At 40.7% G+C, this 23,883-nt stretch overlaps 1 protein-coding gene across 1 annotated transcript in view; it reads right to left on the bottom strand.

The window, feature by feature from the left end:
• wu:fb13g09 (ATP-binding cassette sub-family C member 5) overlaps window positions 1-23,154 on the bottom strand; it is a 28,791-nt gene extending 5,637 nt beyond the window's left edge. Inside the window, exons 1-22 of the mRNA XM_063494463.1 lie at window positions 22,883-23,154; window positions 21,433-21,621; window positions 20,774-20,929; window positions 16,711-16,858; window positions 15,600-15,833; window positions 15,110-15,283; window positions 14,017-14,164; window positions 12,931-13,079; window positions 12,393-12,500; window positions 10,985-11,329; window positions 10,673-10,744; window positions 10,346-10,470; window positions 10,181-10,253; window positions 9,824-10,027; window positions 9,449-9,574; window positions 9,020-9,131; window positions 8,739-8,923; window positions 8,208-8,354; window positions 7,194-7,323; window positions 6,706-6,859; window positions 693-821; window positions 291-477 (exon numbers count right to left, since the gene is read on the bottom strand). Coding sequence (XP_063350533.1) covers window positions 291-477; window positions 693-821; window positions 6,706-6,859; window positions 7,194-7,323; window positions 8,208-8,354; window positions 8,739-8,923; window positions 9,020-9,131; window positions 9,449-9,574; window positions 9,824-10,027; window positions 10,181-10,253; window positions 10,346-10,470; window positions 10,673-10,744; window positions 10,985-11,329; window positions 12,393-12,500; window positions 12,931-13,079; window positions 14,017-14,164; window positions 15,110-15,283; window positions 15,600-15,833; window positions 16,711-16,858; window positions 20,774-20,929; window positions 21,433-21,611 — 3,285 coding nt within the window. The 5' untranslated portion in view covers window positions 21,612-21,621; window positions 22,883-23,154. The remainder of the gene's footprint in view (window positions 1-290; window positions 478-692; window positions 822-6,705; window positions 6,860-7,193; window positions 7,324-8,207; window positions 8,355-8,738; window positions 8,924-9,019; window positions 9,132-9,448; window positions 9,575-9,823; window positions 10,028-10,180; window positions 10,254-10,345; window positions 10,471-10,672; window positions 10,745-10,984; window positions 11,330-12,392; window positions 12,501-12,930; window positions 13,080-14,016; window positions 14,165-15,109; window positions 15,284-15,599; window positions 15,834-16,710; window positions 16,859-20,773; window positions 20,930-21,432; window positions 21,622-22,882) is intronic.
• Between the last annotated feature and the right edge of the window lie 729 nt (window positions 23,155-23,883).

The following is a 23,883-nucleotide window of genomic DNA, read 5'->3' as shown; positions in this document are numbered from 1 at the left end:
GGAACTGAAGGCTCTGGGCCCGTGCTGTAGACGTTGGCAACATCCAGCCACATGTCCTTGCCCCAAACTGCACAGACCAGTTTTCCCAATAAGGTTAAGTACACAAGGTGATCGGTGTATATTCAGACAAGTTTTAACTCACATTTAGACGTAAACAGTTATAGAGGCTGCCTTGCTACCCTTCCTACACAGCCCGGAGCTTCAAACTGTCAACTTTTTTGCCATTCAGAGGACCAGAGCCGTCAGTGTTTTTGCACATTCTGTGTTACTACATGAGTTTGTTTACACACCTGCACTGCATATGATATGGCCAAGCCTGCGTAGGCTGGAGGTATCTGATTGTGCATGAAGACAATGAGCAGTGCTACAGCAGTGATAAGGGAGATACTGATGAGGTCCAGGCGGATAGCCAGCCAACGCATTGCACAGCTGAAGAGGTAGTTTGAGGCCTGGTTGGTGTCCAGCAATTCCTGATATCTGAAAAAAAAGAGAGGGAGAGAAAGAGAGATACCGTAAACTAATTTCAGCCAGAGTAGAAGCAAGCAGAGCTCTGCACTCTCCTGCTTGCTGAGGGGAAATATTCTGGTATGGGCTCTGGTATATTTACTAGCAGAGGAGCAAACTCAAAAACTACAAGAAGAGATAAGATGAAATTAAAGTTTAATGATGCCCATAGCTAGCCTTATACTCACCTTTGGAGGAAATCATGCCCTCTTCCATAGGCATGGATGGTGGAGAGGCCTTGAAGGCTGCTGGTGATGTGAGAGGTGAATGGTGATTGGCTGATGTTCTCCAGGCGCTTTAGCTCTCGAAGCAGTACCCTGCAAGTGAACAATGAAAATCCTTACATTGAACTTCCATGAAATTCACATTTTTATTTAAAATACATAGCTCAGTATTGATGTTACTCTGAGCCATTTTCACTGTGTATACATCACAGAAGCAGATATATGGCAACTCCAGAAACACATTAGAACTAATTTATGTTGTGATTTGCAGCCCTAAATGGTTATGAAAATCCTAATGAGTCAGCACACTGCAGAACTGTAAAGCCTCCACTCATCTTAGTCTCATTTGAATGAAAATTGTTAGGCATTGTGAGAAAGTACGCTCTAGCATGTGCGGCGTAAATGGTTCAAATGAATTACATTCAACTGGAAATCACAAAAGACGAGCCAGAGTAAGCGCAAAAGAGACAATTTTATGAAACACAAGAGTAATGTTTGTTTTGAGAACCAACGCACGTATGTTATATTTCAGTTAAATTGACAGTGCAGCTTTCAGCCACATTTTTACTTTACTTGTACCAGCCTCTATTTCAAGGGAAAACTGACATCACACGTTAATACCGAAACACAAGTGAGGAGTGAAGGAATGGAGAATGCATCAGCTTTAACGATCCAAGAGCGCTGCAGACAATGATGAAATGACGGGCAGAGACGGATCGGCACATGGTCCAAAACATGGCACCAGCTTTTCTTACTTCCCTACCGTTTCCCTCTATCTGATGCTTGTGCAACATTATGAGCAGTGTTTCATACACACAGACAGCCAGACATCAGACTCACCATTCGAGACAAAGTGTCGGGGAGAGAGTTATACTGACAAAGGTGTGGTGTCTTTCTATTTTTAGATGCCAAGACTGAATGAATGGTACATGGGATTTACACATCTCCTATGAATCATTCAGTTTTCTCATAAAAAGCTGAGAAGAGAGACGGAAGGAACATGACACTTCCTCGCTTCGAGGCTGTGATCCAGACAAACATGTTTATGCCCCTGGCTGCTCCGTCTCAGAATTCAATAAAAAGCTGCTTTAGAAGTGGGTAATATCAATGGGAGATCTAGGTTGATGTAACATCCATAAATATCTCGGGATGTCGTGACTTTGTCAGATACAGCATTTCGCCCTGTTCAACAGCATTGCCAAGGGTCATCACTACCTTCCAGTGACAGGTGAGGATCATCTCTTCCTTCTGGGTCTCTGTTGTTTACTCAGAATTTATCACTAATTCCTGCACTACCCATAAATAAAATGTTTCTTTAAAGATGACTGAAGATGTTTAGTGATTTATTAATCACTCGAGAGACAAAAATGGTGTCAAGTCTGATTAAAGTAATCAGGAATTCCAGTTTAAAAATATCAAGCGGTACATACAGAGAGTGGGAGGGAAAGTTTTAAATGTCTGAGCTCCCTAAAAATAAATCCACCTCCAAACATAATCATAGCTACTGTATATCAGTTTATCTTATACTTGTCTAAAAGTCAAAAATACTCATACTTTTATGTGTTTAAATCTAAATGTGCTTTCAGATTTCACATCGGAGCAGCAATAACACAGAGACTCGTGAGCTTCTTGAGCTCACTGATAGAGGAAATAACAATATGCTCTGGTTATTTCCCGAGACTCCAGCGAGCTGTTGTTTCCCTCTGTGGTTTCACTTATATTGCACAACTGCTGAAAAAATATATATAATGACTAGGTGCATTTGCAAAATTTACTATGGAACAGATCATTTCAGATAAAGATTATCACAGTACTTCTTTCCATGGTATTTACCTTTAGCAGTCTCTCTCTATTTTAAACACTACCGATTAGAGCATGTTTTAAAACAGAGTTTAATAAGTGGAGAAGATTTTAACTGGTGGCTTGTTTGTGTTTGTCTTTTACAGTGAATTGTCTTTTACTTTCGCACCTTGTGGTCTTGTTACATAATAATAAGTGCAGTACTGAGTTAAATATTTTTGGATTAGCAGTTCTCAAGAGTTGTACCAGTCTTTCCCCCAGACTGAATGATCCCTGCTCATATTCGTGTATGGGAAGAATGTCTTAAGCAATAGTTTTTCAGGCTTTCTGAAAGCCTTTCAAAGTTTATCTTTGGCTGTTTTTTTTACTCCACACATTTTCAGTCTAGTCCTTGTACCTGATCATTTTCAGAGGAATATTTTGACCTATGAATCATTCAAGTATAAAAAGGCAACAAACTCAAAGGAAGAACCAGTGTTGTGTGTACACCTAACAGACAATCAACAATAGAACCAATTTTAAATTCTGTCTTTTGATATTTCGTTATTTGCAGCTTGCTATGTTATGTGACAAAAGAAATGGCAAGCCTAGGGAACATCTTCAGCAGATGAAAGTCGTGTCCTTAATAAATAGGAAAAAAAGCCAGAAAAGGCTTGACATAGGACCTGAGAGATACATCTGTCCCTTCAGCTTATCTACTGTTTGTCGAAGCCTCATCAGAAATGGTCACAGTGGAGGCTTCGCTGTCAAGAAGCCATTCTTAAAAAGGGCAAACAGGGAGAAACACTGAGGTTTGCTAAATTACACAAGAACTGGACTGAAAGTGAGTGGCAAAAGGTCTTATGGAGTGAGGAATCCAAATTTGACATTTTTGGTTCAAATCATTGTCAAATTGCACAGAGGAGGTCAGGAGAGTGGTACAACAGTGAGTGTCTACAGCTATCTGTAAAACAGTGATGGTGTTGGGAAATTATGAATGCAGAAAGTAGTATATAAGTATATTCACTGACAATTATTAGCCCGAAGCAGCTTACCACTAAGTTCAACCATCACAAGTACGTGACAAGGCCTTTGCCTAACAGAAAACTAAAACTTATTCAATCGTTTAAACCTCAAAGAGGCCTTTGAAGTCTTTGAAAAGGCCTTTGAAAAAGAGACATGACAGAGACATGTACCTTTTACAAAATGTCATCACTCTAAGGGTCTAAATTTCAAACTATTTCGCACATAGAAAGGTAGACAGTTCGATTTATTTTCATGTATTTTTGGTTTTACTTCAGTCACTCGTGATGTTTTGATGAGCAGTTCTCAAGAAAGCTGCAACCCACAATCTGCCAGCTCTGCATGGCCACATTTTAAAAAGGAACAAACACACACACACACACACACACACACACACACACACACACACACACACACACACACACACACACACACACACACACACACAGAGAGTTCTGTTTTCATATCTTAGTGGGGACATCTAATTGACATAATGCTTTCCCTGTTGGTCCCCACAAGTATAGTAACATTCCAATATTTGGTCCCCACTGCGGTGACTAGATCCTAACTGACTAACTAAGTGTAAGGCAAAGAGTATGTTTCTGTACAAGAACTTGAGCCATATTACAAATGCTAAGAGGAAGTCTTAAATTTTGATATATCTAACCTAAACTTTGTGTACTGTGTCATATTCCCCCAGTGCAAACATGGGAAAAGTAAGAAAAAGAAAAAAAAAACTCAGGGAAAAGAGCAAAAAGGCTTTGAGAATCACCATCTTTCCTCCATTCTCAAGTAATTTCTCAGTCCTTGTTATAGCTGGATTTAATTTTCTTTATCGAAGCATCCATCAAACTCAAAGAAAATCTGCTTAACTTTGCTTTCTTCACTGCTGTCGGATAAAGGCTGGACTTTAGAAAAGCGTCTCTCTTAAACCTTTGAATTTTAAAATGAGAGACACTAAAAATGAAGAGTATTGTTTCAATATGGGGGCCAACAGACGAGAACTAAACAAAATGAAACAAAAATGCAGGTGTTCTAATTAGTGAGTGACTTATCACCCTAACGTTAAAGATCTACAGTGGGCTTTTTGCCTGTGCTAGCTCTGTGTGTTAAGCCTCACCTTTACTGCATGCACTTCACTCTTATCAACTCCATGTAGAGAAAATAAGAGGCAGCTGTCAGTTAAAAATACAACTCATAGGGGAAAACAATTTACTGCTCTCCAATTACTTTGCATTGCATGACAGTATCTCCTTGTCAGTTCCGCTTGCTATGAAAAAAAAAAAGACTTTAAGCATCTGTGTGGTGGGATAAACCACCAAGAGACTAGCGGACCCGTAACTTTTGTATACTTATGAAGGCAGGAAAAATGGAGAAACTGTGTGATCATGACTCTTGGTATGCCTGCATGTGGAGCATGTTTTTAGTGTACACAAATCACACTTTTAGCACATAGTTGATACAATCTTTCAAAAGTGGATACAATTGCTAAACTTTACATGCTCATCCCTCTGGGGTCAATAATTTGAGGGACCATATTAGCTACTTGAATTTTCAGAATTTCCATTTTGTCCATATCTATCATAGAAAACAGCTCTTTTACTAAAAACTGGATAAATTATAGAGGTTTTACTCTTGATTTTTTAAGTTTTAGACTAAAATAAAGTCACATTTATGACTGAAAAACGGTCCTATTTTGTTTTAAGTAAAACAAGGTAATTAAAATGACACATGTGCTGCATGTTGCTGCAGTGGTCAGATTACAACTGCAGCTACACGATGCAACAGATTACCCATTTGACCCTTTGATGACACCATGATGCATACCACTCAGTTCAGACACCCAGTGCCAATTTATTCCATGAGCGAATTTCATGTATTTGATGCATGAAGGCTCTTGTCACGGTACTGGGCCATGAAGCCCAGTGTTTGAGTTCTAATGCATATTTTTGTATCCCCATGTTGTAGTGTAACGCATCTAGTTGTTTTCTAGTTTGCAGTTTAGTCCTTGGTTTCTTAGTCCCTTTTGTCATCTCTCCCTGGTCCGTGCGTCTATCTGTCATGTTTCATGTCTGTTTGGCTCTTGTTGTCAAGTTCGTGCCATGTCTATGTCTTTGTGTTTCCTGTTTTATTTTGGAAGAGTCTGGTGTTCTTTGTTCATTGTAGTTAGTGTTACTCTCCCCTGTATTGTCGTTATGTTTCATTCTAGTCAGCTGTGTTCTCATGTGTCTCCACTTCCCCTGATCACCTCATGTATGTATTTAAATCCTCAGTCTTCCTTTTGGCCGCGTCGTCTGTTCAATTTCCCCCATGTTACGCCAGGTTTCAGGACTCTGTGCTGGTCATGTCCATGTTGCTTACGTGTATACGTTTCATAGTTCTTTGTTGTTCCAGCACAGAGTCCTGTTCATAGTTGTCTCCGTCATGTGCATCATTGTCACCCTGTCTTCGCTTTCCCTGTTGTCTGAGTTAAGTGTCAGTTCTTAGTTTTCCCAGTTCAGCTTCTAGTTTAGTTTTGCTCTGTGCGTTCTGTTGTTTGCCACGTTAATCAGCCCAAATAAAGGCTTGCTTTTCGTTTCAAGTTCTGTACTGTCTCCTCGTCTATGTCTGCACCTGGAACCTCACACTCCCACACACGATCCCCCCACCGCAGACTGTGACAGCTCTTTACCCTTGGCTCAGCTCAATCATGTTGGCACACTTCATTCATTCATGGAAGCATACACCAGATACTGGGTGAGAGGTTACGCCAACAGCCAGTTTAGAATGACGAATTAAAATATCAAGCAGAGAATCTTCTTGCTTGGCAACCAATGCACCACTGTGCTCCCACGCTGTTCTACTGGCTAACTCATGTAGGTAACCTAACTATCTATCAAGTTAGTTAGTCAACGCTGAATCCTAAGTTGAGTTTCAAAGCCGTGATCACAACTGCATTCACAGACACATTGTTAATCGTCACGCATTTATCCAAACCAAGATGGATGCATCATGGGGTACTTGGGGTTCAATATTAGTCACAGTGAAATCTATTGCTTTTTATAAAAAGCTTAAGTCATTTTGTCAGTGTGGAGCAATTTCACAGTATGGAGCTGACCATTGTACATTGTCTGCATTATACTCTTGGACAAAATAACAAAAGCCAAGATTAGAACGAGAGTGTTGAATGTCTGACCTGGAAAGATGATTGACAATGTAGAGGAAGCCTCCCAGAGGCAGGACTGAAATGAGGAACCAGGGGAAGACAATGCCCACCATTCCCAAGCAAAGCAGCACAAGGGACAGGTTCTGCAGGAGCATCTCAGCCTGCATGGTGAGACGCACATCCACTGTGGAGACAGGAAATAAAGTACATCAGATGCACTGTGTAGAGTCTCTCTAGGTCCCACTAAGTGTCTTTTGTCAGGGGAAAATCTATGAGCAGCAAAAAACAGCAGTCTGCAAAAATATTAAACCCAACCACCCAAAGAAACAACAGCTCACAAATCAACATGTCAAGCAAAGACACCAGTGAAGTGCATAACAGAGAGCCACTCACTAGGGAAAATGCTCCATGTCAAATCACACTGTGTCTTGGCACTACACCTTGTCAACCAGGGTGACTTCCCTGACTGAAAGCTCTCCTGGGGGAAAGGTTCACAGTCAAGACAAATCAAGACTCACCCTCGTCCATGTCCCTAGAGAAGCGGGTCAGGATACGACCCAGAGGTGTTGTATCAAAAAAGTGCATAGGGCAATGGAGGATCCGGCTGAACAGCTTGTCGTGGAGCACGGAGGCAGCCTTCACTGTGCACTGTCAACACAGACAACATGTTGTACTTGAACACGAGACCTGACACGTGTAAACAACAACTTTAGGAACCGTATGGACACATTCATTGCTTGGATAAACAGACAGTTGGAGTGAAATTGTCTGTTAGTCGACACAGTTTTAAACCTCAAAGCACAGCGGGTAAATACAGTGGAACACATATGTTGCCCGAGTGTTATAAATGCTACATATGCTATGCATGTGCACAGTGGTGGGTAGCTGTCATGCACAGAGTAGTGCTGTCAAATCTTCATTTATAATGAGTTTCTGGGAGGCTGACATAAAGGTCATGACCTAGTGCGCATGAGACATTTCAACAATTGGACAGAAATTACATGTGGCAGCAGAGAACAAATTAATTCTATTAATGGAATATTTAACACTCACAAAGATCTCATCACAGCTAGAGGTAAAAAAAAGATTAGCCATCTTTGAAAAATTAGCAATTTCAAGTGGCACACATTAACGTGGGGACCTAACCTCTGCAGTGCAGTGTCAGGATGGGTTAGCTTGAAAATGAGGACGCACACCCGAGGGGATGCTGAAATACACGACAAGCACACGCACACACACACAGACGCACACTCACACGCTCTTTCTCTCTGCTTCTTTGTCTCCGTTTCTCATAAAGAAACAGACTGATATGCATGCAGCCACTGTAAGAGTTGGGAGACAGGACAGTGGACAGAGAAACTGACTTGTCCTGTTGGCATTTTCAATTATAGCACTGGATCCATAAGAGCATGAACAAATGACAGTGTAGACATCCAAGCAGGAGCGCTATCTGGATGTAAGGTAGAAGTTTTACTCAATTTTAAAGTTCATCAGTGGTTAAGGCTACAAACTTGTGAAAGAAAGGGGCTTACCTTCACAAACACTAACCCTCTGATTGTCTTCAGCAACAAAGCAGCTCCCATGGAGATGATGTAAACAGTTGAATAGTACCGAATATGAGGGTTGAGTCTCATGCTGTTGCTCGCTATTGTTTCATTCACCGAGATTAATGATGTGTTCTGAAGGCAGATGGAGCAACAAATTACAGGCTGACAAAAAAAATCATTTTTTCCCCATTTGGTCTCTAATGAAACTGAGAAAAGCACACTTTGGCTCACAAAAGAAATCAGGAAAATCAGTCCGTTCGGTGGTGTTTGCCATTCCAAGCACATTTCTCAACAGCAGCCACCAACTGCTTAGCTGCACATCTGTTTCTTTACTGCTCACACTTGTTTTTAATTAAGTTTACCAAGGTGCTGTTACTTTTTTAATCATGCACATCCAGATTAATGTTCAGTCGGCTGCCACACTCATCCAAACACAGTAGTTATTTTTCTTTTGGGAGCCAAACACACACTACAGAGAATCCTGTATTATAGAAAACTAGAGTCATCTACACTCACCCCGCTGCCCTGTCTGATCCAGTGGCTCAGCCACCAGTTACTGAAAGCTAGGCTGCCTGTGGTGGAAAAGAAGAAGAAGATGTTGATGACGAAGACTACTGGGCCTCCCGCTGCTTTGATGTAGGCTCCGTAAACAGACCACGGGACTGAACCAGAGCCTTTCTCTTCAGCTTTCATCAATGGTTCTAAATATAAAAGCCAGAAAAGAAGTTACTTATGAACCATTCTCATGGAAAACAGCAATTTACATGAGAAGCATGAAAACGGGCAGAGTTTCTCACCTCCTTTCTTGCTTTCCATCTTAGGGCCGACCTTGGCAATATCAGTGGCACTGTCAGCCTTATTTCCACCTACCCTCTGCTCTTTGTTTTTTAGTTTCTCTTTCACCAGATTCTGAGAGTAAAAAAGGGGAGTGGGGGAAGAGTTTTGACACATGTCACCAGCAGAAATCACAACGGCTATAGCAATGGCATTGTGGACATTATTAAAACAGAGATATCGGTGACATGGTCTTTAGCAGCTCACCAGTAAATCGGTGCACACATAAATAATAAAAGCCTTTGTATGCATTAACATTTCCTTGCTACAGGGCCTGCCTTTCTGGGCTTATGAATTATTCAGCTTGTAATGTTCAGTTTTATTGTGTCGTGAGGGCAAAGATGCCTTATTCAAAAGAGTTGGCTTTGCTCCTCGTGTGCCCCTGGCCTTACCTCCTGTTGCATGCTGTTGAATAGCATGGCATAGTCGCGGTCTTTACCAATTAGCTGCGCATGGGTACCGTGCTCAGCAATCTGGCCGTCCTTCATCAGAATAACAACATCGCACTCGGGAAGATACTAAAAGATAAATGCATGAAAGAGGCAAAAGAGCAAGATATTAATTTTGCAGACATTCTGTGGATTTTTGAAGGTTTAAACTTTTTATTAATTGATCGCTGGAGCTTTTCCAGCAAAAAAGCAGCATTTCTCATGGTTGAAAAAGCAAGAAAGACTCAGTTTGACAGAAAGGACTGAAATATTCTAAAAGAGCAGAAACTGCAAAAGGATGCTGATGGAAATTATTGGAATTTCACAGGCAATACTTACCTGCAGCTGATGCGTTACAAAGAGTATGGTTTTGCCTTTAGCGGCCCCCCGAATGGCTTTACTGAAGATATGGGAGCCCACACAGGCATCAACAGCACTGAGAGGGTCATCCAGGAGAAGAATGGGCCGCTCACTGTAGAGTGCACGCGCCAGGCTCACTCGCTGACGCTGCCCTCCACTCAGGTTGGCACCCCTCTCGCCAATCTAAAAAGAGAAAATAAAAATACATTTTGCACAAAACTCTCCTCGTGCTGAGGCTGAATTAAATTTATTGCATAAACTGAAACTGCTGGGCATGATATTTGAGAAATCGATGTTTTCGGAGCTGACATTTTGTTAAAAAGAAGCGACAGATACCTCTGTCATGTCTCCATATGGGAGCTCTGCAATGTCTGGGAGTAAACAGCATGCCTCCAGCACTGCACTGTATCTAATGTGGAAACAAATATGCAAAGTTAGGGATAAATTTGCAGGTTTAGCGCTTTTTTACTTATAACATGGTTATACAGTACTTATTCTTACTTGTCTGGGTTATACTTATTTCCAAACAAGATATTTTCCTTGAGAGAATCATTTAGGATCCAGGCTTGTTGAGACACATATGCGAAGCCACCGCTGACAGCAACTTTTCCTTCTAACAGAGTCATCTAAAACACAAAGGCAGAAGGTAGGGAGCAGAGAGAATAGTTGAAAAAGTCCTTTTCAGATTGCAGGTTATACTGTGACATTGTGTGTGACTGAAAACTTCAGCAAGAAAAGCTGTCCTTGTTGTTATTCATGAGTTATTCTGGGTTATCTGAAGAGGAAATCTAAAGTGAGCATCTAGTTGAGCATTCACTCGAATCTCACCTGTCCCAGCAGAGCAGACAGAAGAGAGCTCTTTCCACTCCCGACACCTCCACAGATTCCAACCAGTGACCCCTAGTAGCAGTGGCAAAATAGAGAACACAGCTCATTTCCAACTTCATTTTTTTTATTCTCTAATGCTACCAAAGTAGCCTTGTAGGAATCACTGTTTAAAATGATCTTTATACTGGGCCCAGGTGCAGACCCTTTTGTCATGTTTAATATGAGTATTCACCACTGTAAGTAACATGTATGTAAGGACTACAACTGAGAAAAATCATAACTAATCGACTTGATATGTGTTTGTGGTGTTACCTTCTTTATACGCAGGTTAATTCGGTGCAGGGTCTTGTGCAGTGGGGGGCGTATGCTTTGAGTGGAGGAGACAGTGCTTTGTGGACTCTCCTGCTCCATATTTGTGAGGAGACTTTGCACATTGGGGTTTTCCTTGTTTCCTTTGCCATCCTCTGTGGAAATGTACAAGCTAAGCTTTTCCCTTCGCAGCACATGCTTCATTACTCCTCGCTTCTTGGGAGCCGGGTTTGGTTTTTTGCCTTTTGCCTTTTCCCAAGCCAGCGTGGCAACCTGAAATTCTACGGCGTTGCCAGGATCCTCCATTTTTTCTACAACCTCCTCTCTGTCATCCATCATGAAGAGCCTCTGTGGAGTCAAACATAGTGGGCTGGATTATAGGCAACACACATTGTGATGACCAGTTTAATAGTTACTTAAATATTTTAGTGCCTGAAAAACAAAAGTGCAGTTTAATCCTTTTTTAAAAACATGTTTACATGTGGTAAACAGGTTAAGTACTACAAAAATTGAAAAAATAAAGAAACGACTATAAAAAAAAGAAAAAAGACTTGAAATACAGAAAACCCAAGGATAAATCTAATGATCAGAAGGTCGGGGGTTCAAATCCACCGAACGGCTACCCTGAGGTACCCCTGGGCAAGGTATCGTCCCTACACATTGGTGGCTGCCCACTGCTTTACTGAGTGAATGGGTCAAATGCAGAGAGTAATTTCCCTACAGGGGATTAATAAAGTATATTTTAAAAAAAAAATGCTTTTTACTCAGCTTTGTATTAATCTCCCAATTTATACCGCAATTTTGTAATTATGTTGTTTGTTTTTCCTTTGTAAATTCCAGTTTTTCCGCTAACCGCAAAAGTCCTAGCTTTGTGACAAATCAGACAAAACAAACAAAACAAACCTACCACCACCCCCACCCCCTCTGCCCACCCAAAAAACAAAACAAACAAAGCCCTGTTCCTAATAACAGGTTAAACAAACTCTGAACTTAACCCTGAACTTGATCACAGAACAAATGTTCACAGTTTCACGTGTTAGAGATTAGTGCTTTATACACTGGTGTACCTTTGCCAAGATGTTTGCTTACTTCACTCTTGCTGGCTTTCTGAATAACGTGAATTTTATCACGTGTTTGGAAAACAGCAAAAAATGTCAGATGTGATACGTGAATAGGCTAAAAACTGCTTCCTTACTGACATACTATGTGAGTTTAATTTAGTGTGTGACCTTTAAAAAAAAGGTACTTATTCTGAGAAGAGATATGGATTATTAAGTTCATTTATGCTTTATCAACCTTGACATCTTAAAATACTATTAAGACATGAAGACATCAACAGCTACATCACTATTCTTTACATGAAACATTATCATTTATCCACTTTTACAAGACACCAGTCCATCTTTCTCACCTGAAATCTTTTGACTGCAACAGCAGCCTCTGATAGTGACCTCACCGCCAGTGGTGTGACTTTCAGGGCAAAGGTCATAGCATTGAAAACTGCAACCACAGTGAAAGCCTGAGGTGGAATGTGTAGAGATGGAGACAGTTAAACTCAATAATTTATTTATATTCATGAAGTTTGACTTTAAAATGTGTATATGTGCTCGTCATGACCAGAGACTTGGTGGGCATCTTAAAAGTTTACAATTTAAATAAATATGCAGTTAATATGCTGACTACGGATGGGTGACAAATTATAGGAAAACCACACCATAGTGCTTCAGTTTTGGACAACATTTATTAATGATTTAGCCAGTGGACCATCCTTGCCCCAATATGTCCCTTAGATTTTTTTTGTCTTGTTGCCATTTTGATCTGAAAATCAGAATCCTCTGGGGGCTCAGTATTTTTATACAAAGCACAAAGCATAATTGTCATTCATTGTCTTTATGATTTGTTTTTCCTATTGACTTGTCACACACCTGTAGATTTTTATACATAAATACCTCAGCTGCGGTTAGGTCATAACCTAAGGCCATATGTAAGGAGAAAGTGCACACGCTTGCGAGCACCACAGTGATAGGAGCCAATCCCACTGTCATGCTTTGGACGTTCCCGGCCCTCTCTAGTATGCTCCTCTCTTCTAACCGCACTTCTGTCGAGGAGATAAGAAAGACAGAGATGATAAATAACCAAGGACAGACACAAAGAATGCGAATGTGACGTAAGGGTCGAGTGAAAGTGTTGGCCAGCCAATCCACACCACAATCAGAGTCACTAACCAACATAGCAAGCACACAGAAATAGATACAAGAGAGGACAAGAGACTCGCTCTTCAAAGGGGCTTCAAAACCTGGTGATCCTTGAAAACTTTTCAAGTCCAATTCCTGAATCCTGACCCTCTCGTCTATGTTTGTATATCCCGTTTGCACGGGCTTGTTTAGTCACTTCATTGTCCTTATTCCCCATTGGGATGTGTGTGTTCTTGCATAAACTACAAAGGAGGAGTCATCGGCACAATTGCTGACTGTAAATTTGAATTGACATTGTAACTCTTAAGACTCATTCACCAATGAATGCAAATTAATTATTGTTATTATAGCAGGTAATCACAGGACAGCAATGAAAGTGAGACCCAGCTGGCTAATTTGGAGCAGATTAAATAGGGAAAATGATGCTTATCCATGACCTAGAGCAAGGACCTCATGAGAAAAGGCCATCGCTTAGTCATGAATAAGTAGAGCAGTCTTGACAGCCATTTAAGGTATCATAGGGCCCCAAACACTTTGCAAATTAATCTTGAGGCGCAGGGATTGAAACTGCCTTTGATTATAGACAATGGCACACTTAAACAGGGCAGGTTAATGGAAATGGATTAAGGGGCAGGGTTATCATGCCAGTTTGCTACGAGGACAAGTCTAATTTTAGGTGATAAACCGCTCATTTAGTGACTAATTTGCATGAGTAAAAGATGTTCAAGTGAAGTGACACTTTATTCTCAAAAATGCTGACCTGCACGAAGTTCTCAGGTCTTCACCACATTCAAGAAATGAGCACAGAATATATTGCTGAGTCACATGACTGTCACTTACTGCGAATGTTTTTTGCAAAGGCATCTTCCCAACAATACATCTTGATGAACTTTATACAGCCCAAGATTTCGTTCATCAGCCTCACGCGTTGGTCGCTGACTGCCACACACTTCTTGCGGAAATATGCCGTCAACCTCGATGCAAGCATCTGTCCAGACAGGAACGGGGGAAATGATGACAGGAGAAATAAGTGGCGGGGGAGGAAATGAAAGCAGACATAATCACATTAACTGTGCTGCAGGCCTGTCCCAGAGACCAGAGTGATAAACGCCTTCCCCATCAATAGCAGGGTCTCTAGCTGTCAGACTACAGCTCAGATTGAGTGTAATTTGAAAATAACAGTTAGAAAGTTGACAGGCGACTGATAGCCACAGAGTTATGATGCTTTTAAAAAAGTGTCTGTTTGGCTCTCCAATAATCTAAATTAACTTAAAGACTTTAATGACGTTACGATTTCTTCAACTAACCAAATTAGATTTTAAAAAAATCAACTTGGAAAGAATGAATCAGCAATAATAAACTCTCTGGTGAGTAATTTTTGGTAAAACTTTCTGAAACTGCTATAATTACATTATCTTAAAGTGGACCTATTACGTCATTTTCTCTCATATCCATGAACTGTCATACTGATGGATGCTCATATTAAACATCACCAAAATTTTAAATCATGTCAATTTATGTACACGTAATCCACATGAGCCAAAAAGCTTCAGTCTGCCCTAAACGCTCCATTTCAATTTCTTCTGCTGCTGGATTTGTTTGTCAAAGGGAGCAGATATTCCTAATACGGTCATCTAAAGCACACCACTCTGTCTTGGAGTTTAAAAAAAAGTTGGCTTACAGGGAGGATGGGAGAAAAAGGAGAAACGCTCAAACAGCTTGCTTCAGACAGAGAAGGAATAGAGGTGCTGCAACCGAGGCACAGTATAAGATAAATAAGCAGTTTTTTGAACTGTGACTCATGCAAGTCTAGCAGAGTCCAGGAATAAAAAATAAGGAGCCGGAAAAAAGGTCCACTTTAAAAAGAATGACAGACAGACAACCATGTTTTCCATTCTTTGCCTCTGGTTAGATGTTATAGTGAAAGTCGTACCATGACAGGGTAAATGATGATGAAAATGGATGACCCCATCAGAGCCGTGGGGCCCAGGAAGAATGCAGTGTAAGATAGACCCAGTATTCCCACAAGCGGCCCTCCAGCCAGAAGGCAGCCCATACACACTGCTTCATAGAGCCGCTGGCCGTCACTGGAGCAAATGTTGATCAGCTAGGTAGAGAGAGACAGTGATTTACATAAAGCACTGCGTCAAAATTCCTCCAAATATTACTACAAAAACAGTTTTATAAATACAGTTATCCTTATTCCCACATTTACTTGTTGGACAATGATTCCTCTTAAGCCGAGTAATGACTAATCTTAGACAGCCTCCCCTCCCTCAGGCTATGGGATTTGTCGAAATCTAAGCAGGACTGGTGTAAGAGCAGAAATTAAATCCATCTCAATCATCTGCATGTGGTGCCCTGCAGCGAGGGATGATTTCTTTAATATGAAGAGGAGTTCCCTCCAGGGTTACAACACCTACCTCGCCCGGACTGATGTCTTTAGTGCTGCGCAGGCGGAGGATCTTGTGGAAGGCCAGGGTAAGAGCGGCCCCACGGAGGCGTGCTGCAGTGCGGTAATTGACACCCCACATGAGTCCCAGAGACCAGGAGCGCATCAGTTCCATGAGGAAGAGCCCGGCTGCCAGAGACAGGCCATACCACACAGAGCTCTCTGAGCTCTGGGAATACTCCAGCAGAGATTTAACCAGGATAGCCTGCCCACATAGAGTGACAGAAAGGAAAGAGTGAGGAAAAAAGGAAAGCACAGAGAAAAAATGGCAGTGGCAAAACAGAGAACAAGAAGGACAGAGATAACGTAGGAGATAGAGAATAAAAACAAGCAGAAACACAGGAAATATTTCATACATAACTTGATTAGAAGTGGACAAAATAAAATATGACAAAATGCATTTTTTAAGCAATATTTTTGCTAGCCTGGATAAGTAAAATTAGTCGATAACTCATTCCACAGCAGAAAGAATACATACAACGGCTTTGTCATTAAATGCACTAAAGAAAAAAAAATCACATAAGAATGTGAGACAAATGCGTCATTGTCTAAGAACTAAATCCAGTTAATGCTATTAGTTGTGGGTAGCAGGAATCACATAGTATGCACATAAGACATCAAAAGAAACAGCTTGGAGCAAAAGGAACAATGAAAGTCACTCAGACATGCCACAGACTTCGAACTTCAAACATAATTACCCTTCAGTTTTCAGTTTTCCGATAAGGAATGTTTAGAAATATTCACACTTTGAGTTTGTTCTCCGATAATCATCTGAGAGCTGTTTTGGCAGGGAATCTAAAGCTACAAGTGTGCCACATAAAAAGCCCTGCGCATATCTGGACCAAAGTGTGACTGGGTACAAAACAGCTAATCTATGGTATTAATATGACTCTCAGTATCTAAGGCTTTTTTATCTCCCAGTATGTTTTCATTTCAATTTCCAGACCAGCATGAAACAGGATAAAGTGATTTTCTGAAAATACATGGACTTGAGGCTCCAAGCCAGCGACCATGCTGAAAGGCGTTTTAGCTGAATCAGCAAAAAAATATAAAAGGCAAAGAAGGATTTAGACTGTACTCACAGGCCCAACAAAGCCTGCCACCATTGTGAGAAGCAGGGAGAATACGGCCACCAGCGTACGGGTTTGGCAGAACCTCCAGAAGACTCTTGTCAGGGATGCCCCCTCTCGCCCGCTTCGTTTGAGCTCCTCGTGCCACAAATATTCAAGCCTGGAACCAAAACCCAGGATCACAAATAGTGACAAACTATAGGAGTACACAGTTCAGCCAAACATGAGTCCATTCTCACTAAACTAAATATATATAACTCTCTAACTGCTTCCCCTTTTTTCACGCATCAGTGCTATCCAATGTGGTGGTAAAGAGCCCAAATGTTTCTTGGATATTTTTTTCTTTAATTGGATAAAATCAGCACTTCCTAAAATAGAGGATAAAAACAGTATAGAAGGCAATCAATGCAATCAAAAACCCCAAAAGACAATTGAAGATAGCTAGGGTGATAATAGTATAAAGGTGACCTACAATATACAATCACGCTTCACATAATTGCACTGAGAAAGGTACTACCAAACATGTTAAAGATGTGCTAATGCACTTTTATTGCTGTATAATGCCATTTGAAGTGGGTAAATATCTTGTTGGCCAAATGCATCACGGCTAATGACTCTATAAAGCAGCAGTCGAGCAGCTGCAGAAAGTAATTAACACCCTAACGACTTTATTAAAAACGTATCAGAGATAGACAGAACATTATACCCGCTACACTCTTGCACGGCCTGGTAATTGCTACTTGAAGTCAAATGGTGCTAAATCTAAGGAATTGCAATTATTTGCACTCCAAATGCTGCAGAGACACAGTTTGATTCATAGAAAGTTAGACTACTGTTCCTAAATCCAATCAAAGGACCAAGCGAGGAATAGCAAATTAAACTGGAAGAACAACAAAAAAGAGATTTTTTTAACCCCCCCCCCCCATTACTGTCAAAAATTAATATACAATTGTGGTCAGAAGATTACAGATAATTTGGGAGTTTAAATGATTTTAATGAGTCTGAGTTTGAACTGTTCTTTTAAAGCATTACTTTAGAAAGCAAGAACTGGTTGCACAAGTATGAATTTATAATGGATTTAATCCACACAGGGACAAAAGTATACATACAGGCTAAAATATGCACATACATAGCATTTGTGTGACAGGACTGACCAATATTCAAAACAATGAGAAAGTCCAAGGAACTCAGTCAAGATCTATGAAGGGAAATTGTAGATTTACACGAGCGGGGGAGGTCTCTCTGAGCCATTTCTAAACAGCTGCCATCATATTTATACCCATGATGAGCACATGCAAACTTCTGATCACACAAATCCGAAGTCATGTGTATTTAGAAATACCATATTAGATCTCGTGTGTACATGTACCTACATATAAATGAAAAGGAGAACAGCAGGGCAACAGTGTGGGCTGTAAAGCAGGAATTATTTGCTTTCGAACAGGAGTGAAATGTTCTTGACAGCCATCGTTTCAGCATGCCAGATGGCAGGCAAAGCTGATGTTGCAGGAGTGTGTTTGAACAGGACACAGCATTCAAGGTTCGCACCTCACTGAGCAACCAACAAGTGTCAACTCTCCCAGGGTGCCTTTCCAATTTCCCGTCTTGCTATCATCTGTGCTTTTGCATCTCCATTCTGTAAATGTTCTTGCTATGTAAACTGTGTCAGACACCCACCCAGTGGCTTTGTGCTCTTTTGCTGCTTCCCGTGTCTGCTTCTTTTTAACAAACACAAAGCAGCACAAAAACTCTCAGCCCTGAGCCACGATCTTTAAACAGAACAAGCGTTACTGGCAACCTACGCAGTTGTCACCAGATACAAGAGTGAACTTCCTCAAATAGTCGCTCTCCTTTTTACTGCTGAGTCACAGCAGTAATGGAAAAAAAACCACTGGTTTTACTTTCCCTGAGTAGCACAAATAATAAGCTTAATGTAAAACATTTAAGTTCATTCATAGAATCAGAGCGTCTTTACGAGGCATTTCCCAAGCTGTAGTTTGGCCTTTTATCTCACGGTCTGCCCCAGCCTGGCTCCTGTCAGTGACAGCTAATGAATGAGACAGGGAGACACTGTGCATTACAGGTACACACTTAATGCCATTATTGTCTAAGAGAGGCACAAATTCTCACGGTAATCTGTAATCCCAGCCATTCTTAGCAACACTCCCCTGCCTTTATCCCATCACATCGTCCTTGTATTGTAAACAGACACAGGATGTTCATCAGTTAAGTCTCAAGGTATAGCTTAACTAAGTGCTGCACAAACACACAAAACAGTACATAATTATGAATACTAAAACAAGAGTGTAACAGCTGTATCACTCCAAAAACCCTGACTAATAACACTGAATGAAACGTGAACTTGCATTTTCTGTTTTCGTCACAATTAATCTCACAAGGTTTAACAAAAGGGCTTTCTCGATATTTATTTTAAAGAGACAATACTGTCCCACGAGACTGAAACAGGCTTGTACAGTTACATATAATATCAGTGGAATTCATCCTCAAACAGCAAGCTCCACAGGATACTCTGGACAAATAACACAATCTCAACTCAGGGTTACAGCACAAAGAGAATCTACTTATACAAGTGACCGAAGCACATTTTAACCAAGAATGGATTAGAAACTCTCCTCTACAACTTCACTAGATGTTAATTAGCAATTTGAATATTTGAAAATTAGTAACTTCATTTTCACTCCTTCAGCTAAAGCATCAGAGCATATAATGAAGATGCCAGTCATGTGCAGTGAGCTGACTGCATGTTACTTAAAATGATGACACTGGCATTACTCAACACTTGTAAAGAAACCAACAACTACAAGGGCTGAAAATGGAAGTCAACATAGAGTTCCTTTTGGTGCCTTTTGAAATCCATTTTACAGACCATCCAGTTAATCTATGCTATAGGTTAGGCTACTAAAACTGTAGTTTTGTGCATATGTATCAACCTATAATGCAGTAATTTGCAAACCTCATGAATCCATATTTTATTTGCAGCTGGTTGTAGAAAACATCAACTACCTGAACTGAGAAAATGTACCATTTCACAAAAAAGTATTAGCTTATTTTGAATTTGACGGCAGCAGCATGTCTCAAAAGAGTTTGGGAGGGGTCAACAAAAGGTTAGAAGAGTAAGTGGCACTAAAAAGAGAAGGCTCAATAACATGACTGGTTATACAAAGAGCATCTTAGAGAGGCCGTTTCATAAAAGCAAAGATAGGCAAAGTTTCACAGTCTGAAAAAAAAAAATATCACATCGCCCTATAGACCTGGTATTGTTTTTGAACATTTATAACTAAATTGTATTGACCAGTCGAAATCTTCCTGCTTGTTCAAAGTTGTTTCTCTTGTTTCTTTTTTTCCTTTGTATATATGTTGCATATGTAGTCTAGGATGTTAATAATAATACAAAGAAGAAGAAAAAATGAAGAAATAAAAAATGGCAGATCCATTTAACAGGAGTTCGTTCTTCAGTAGTTTCCAACACTCTGTCTGTGACCCTCATTCTCACGCTCTCTTTGTTAATGAAGAGATAAATCTTGAATAAGGCTATAATTTTGTGCAATGACGCTGCAAATTTTAGTAAATGCTGTTCAGAAAGGAGTGAACAGCACATTTGATGCTGGGTAAATACAGCCAGCTAGATATACTAGCCTGTATTTACCGCAGTGGTATGCTACACAGATGACTGATTTAAAATAATTCCCAGATTGTTGACTGTAAAGAAAGAAAGAAAGCAGAAGAAACAGTTTGGCTCATCAAAACTCAATATTAATATGGTATACAATATGCAGTGTCTGTGTACACAGCATATTATAGTTTTGCTTTGTGATTTCACTCAAAAGTCCCCTTTTTTTAAAAGAGGGGATAGTTCCCATATATTAAATTTCACTGTTATAAAGAAAACGTAAAAATCTAACACCTTCAAATAACTCCTACCTCACCTTTTTATTTCATGCCTCACCAGGCTCCAGTATTGTGGGAATACTGTGTTTCAACAATAAATAGAGTCTTCCTAACACCGCAGGTCCCTTTCATCAGGCAAACCTCAGCTTTGGCACAATTACCTCACCTTTGGCAGTTGACTGCAGAGGCTTCGTGGCAAGACAGTCCCCACACATCATCTATAGACAAGCTGGACGCCTTGTAGGCTTTCACTGCCAGCGGCGAGAGCCAGTGCAGAGTCATAAATGAGAAGAGGCCAGCATTATCGACTGGATGCTGGTGCCTGGAATAGAGTGGAAGACGTGGAAATAGGTGAGATGTATAAAAGCACAGGTACACACACAGAGGCGCTATGCTGGGGGAACAGACAGACATAGGTTTTCTGAGAAATAATCGGCGCCTTTGACTCGAGTCAGAGTCAATGAAAGGTGAATCATGCCGGCTGTGTTTGGATAGTAATTTACACGCTCTTCACAGAAATCTAAGAGTGCAGTGAAAAGAAAAAGAAGTTTGGGGGGGGGGTTATCAGTGGGTATATGCTCAGACATGGCACTGTGCTGCTGGGGGATATGTTGCAAGCCCTTATCATGGCCTCAGGCTACACCCGAATAGTCAGTGCATTAGGGAGGGGCCAAACAGAGCAAATGTGTACTCCAGAGTCTGTGTATCTTTACACTTCAACATATCTGTCACTGTAGGAGCTTAAAACTGTCTCTGCCTTTATGTTCTCATTCATCTCTCTCGCTACCAGAGTCATCAAATACAATTAAAGTCGATTTTGTTTACTTGTGCCTTATCCTGAAGGGCTTTAAAAGCTGAAGGCTTTTCCTGTAGCGTCCTGGCCTCTTTGGCCCCTTCTCCAATGAAGCCTCTGCTTCCTCTTCCTCCAGTTCTGGCAGCGGTTGCAGAGAGGGCAGAGACAGACCCTCTACACACCCAGCTGCTTCCAGTGCATCAGGGAACATGTTGGGCCCTCTGAGGAGAAAAGAGCATTGTGAAAGCCATTGTACAACTATTTCTATTTATTTACACTAAGTTGTTACATATAAAAGAGACGCAGTAACTGATCAAAAGTACAAAACCCCAAAACATTGTTATATAATATATAACATATGTTCATATTTGAGGACCTTGTGATTTTATTAGCAGGTTTGCTTGATTATAGCATTATCAAAACCTCTGGAGTTTCCTTATGGCTTATAACATATGGTGAGTGTTTTGCTGAATCATCCCCTGAGACACGGATAGGCTCGAGAATCACCTTGCTCATAGGTCACAGCCCCTCTCTGGTGTACAACTAAAGTGCTTATCTATTTAAAGACAACCTGCCAGCAGCCCCAGGAGCTCGGGAACAGACATCTGAGCTGTCGGTGTGTCCACACACCGTCACTGATCCCTTGTATGGCAAACCTCCTTGACAAGGTCAGCTTGACCTGTAGTGGGGTGCCAAGAGACTCACCAGAGAATATGGTAGATAGTGAGATTCAATACAGTGCATACCGAAGGTGCATAAACAGAGTTGCATAACAAAAAATAACAACATGTTGTAACTCCTAATGTAAAAGTATGATGTGACCCTAACTCTGAGTTCAGGAAAAACAGAAAAAAAAGTCCTCAATGCCCCAGTCATGTGAAGTTTGTCATATGGCTGTGAAGTTTCAAAGCTCTCTTTAGGGGAAGGCTGCACGCTTTTAGTTTAAAATATAAACCTTTGCAGCCTGCATTCAAAGAGCTCCTGGAGCAAAACAAAGAAGGTTCAAACTAAATATGCTGTATAGTTGTTTAACTTGTTAGTCAGGTTCCAGCTTGGACAACAAAATCATAAACATGCATGAGAGAAGTCATTTTGCAGCTTTCATTTTACCAAAACATAAACACATAAAGTTCACATATCAACTAAAAAGTAGCAAAGACACAAAGAAAAGTAGAAATTAGAGGCAAAGAAGTTAATAATTGGAGTTACGGTAAAGATAATGTCTGATATTAGGATAGACACACACGCTTTGCCGTCCCTTAAATTCCTAGATGATCAAAAATCAATACTTTTAAAACACAGTCTCCCTCTAAACAGGCATTTAAGGTCTTTATTTAGGAAGTCCTTACTGACGTAAAACGTAATATAAATATAATGGCTTGACATCCTACTTAAATTATAGAGATACCGCATAAGATCACATGTTCCTGTTACTGGTGTGGAAACAGAGGGATTAATTTATGTTTTCACTGTGACACTTACTTTTAAGTCCTCCTTGATCAGGTCAGTACAGATCTCAGATGTTGTGCCTATAAGCAGGAACCAGAGAAGAAGAAGATTCTAACGACCATGGTATCTCTTCTCTAACTTTTGTCATTTCATTAAAGTCTAAACTCCGCACAGACACATCTTCCTCATCTGCGGAGCTGCGCTCGGATGAATACACGTTCAGGAAACCTGGGAAACTTTAGCGCCTCACGTGTATAAAATGCGTGCTGCTTTCTCCCGGCATTAACTGAAGCTACCTCCTTTTGCCGTCACACGGAGCCCCGAGGGGAGAGGAATTCCCGATAACGCTCTTATGTCACACGGTCTCCACCAACCGCTTACAGAGCTTAGCGGTCACCCTAGTAACGGGGATAACAACGAGGAAGTGCACACAGCAGGGAGGGGCGGGTCCACAGAGGATATTTTTAAATAGGCGGAAGAAGGCTGCATTTTAATTGGTTGCTAGGTTGTTAGGCAATGGGAGGGCCGCTCTGCTGTGATTGGTTATGACATCATTGGTCATATTTGGCTCGCCCAGTTCTCATTACAGCTCAAAGTGCACCACATACATACTGTCAGGCCCTTCATCGAAGGCTTACTTTGCCTAATGTACACATCAAAATGTAGACAGCTTTCCAATGGATCATTCGGCGCCCACCTAAGCTTCAAGTGACTTCCAGTTTTTTAAAGTCCAGGTTAGAGAAATGTCCTAGAGATATAATAAATATAATAAAGAAATAATATATAGTGAGTGACCCATCAGGTATTTCTTACTTTTTCAGAAGGGAATGGGCTTTTTTGTTATATCAGATATAAAATGATATATCACCCTCAATAAACACGAAGCAATAATTCTGAGTAAATTTGCGACTGAGATATATAAAATTAATGGTTGATATATATTAAAGAAAATGTGCTCGGTATAAACTGAATGTACACCATTCGAGCAGATTTCATTTGAACAGATTCCATTAAATACAACATGGTACAAAATT

Source organism: Pelmatolapia mariae, linkage group LG2, assembly GCF_036321145.2.
Source record: "Pelmatolapia mariae isolate MD_Pm_ZW linkage group LG2, Pm_UMD_F_2, whole genome shotgun sequence".
NCBI lineage: Eukaryota > Metazoa > Chordata > Actinopteri > Cichliformes > Cichlidae > Pelmatolapia > Pelmatolapia mariae.
The sequence above is the reverse complement of the archived record's forward strand: the minus strand, read 5'-3'. Positions and strand labels throughout refer to the sequence as shown.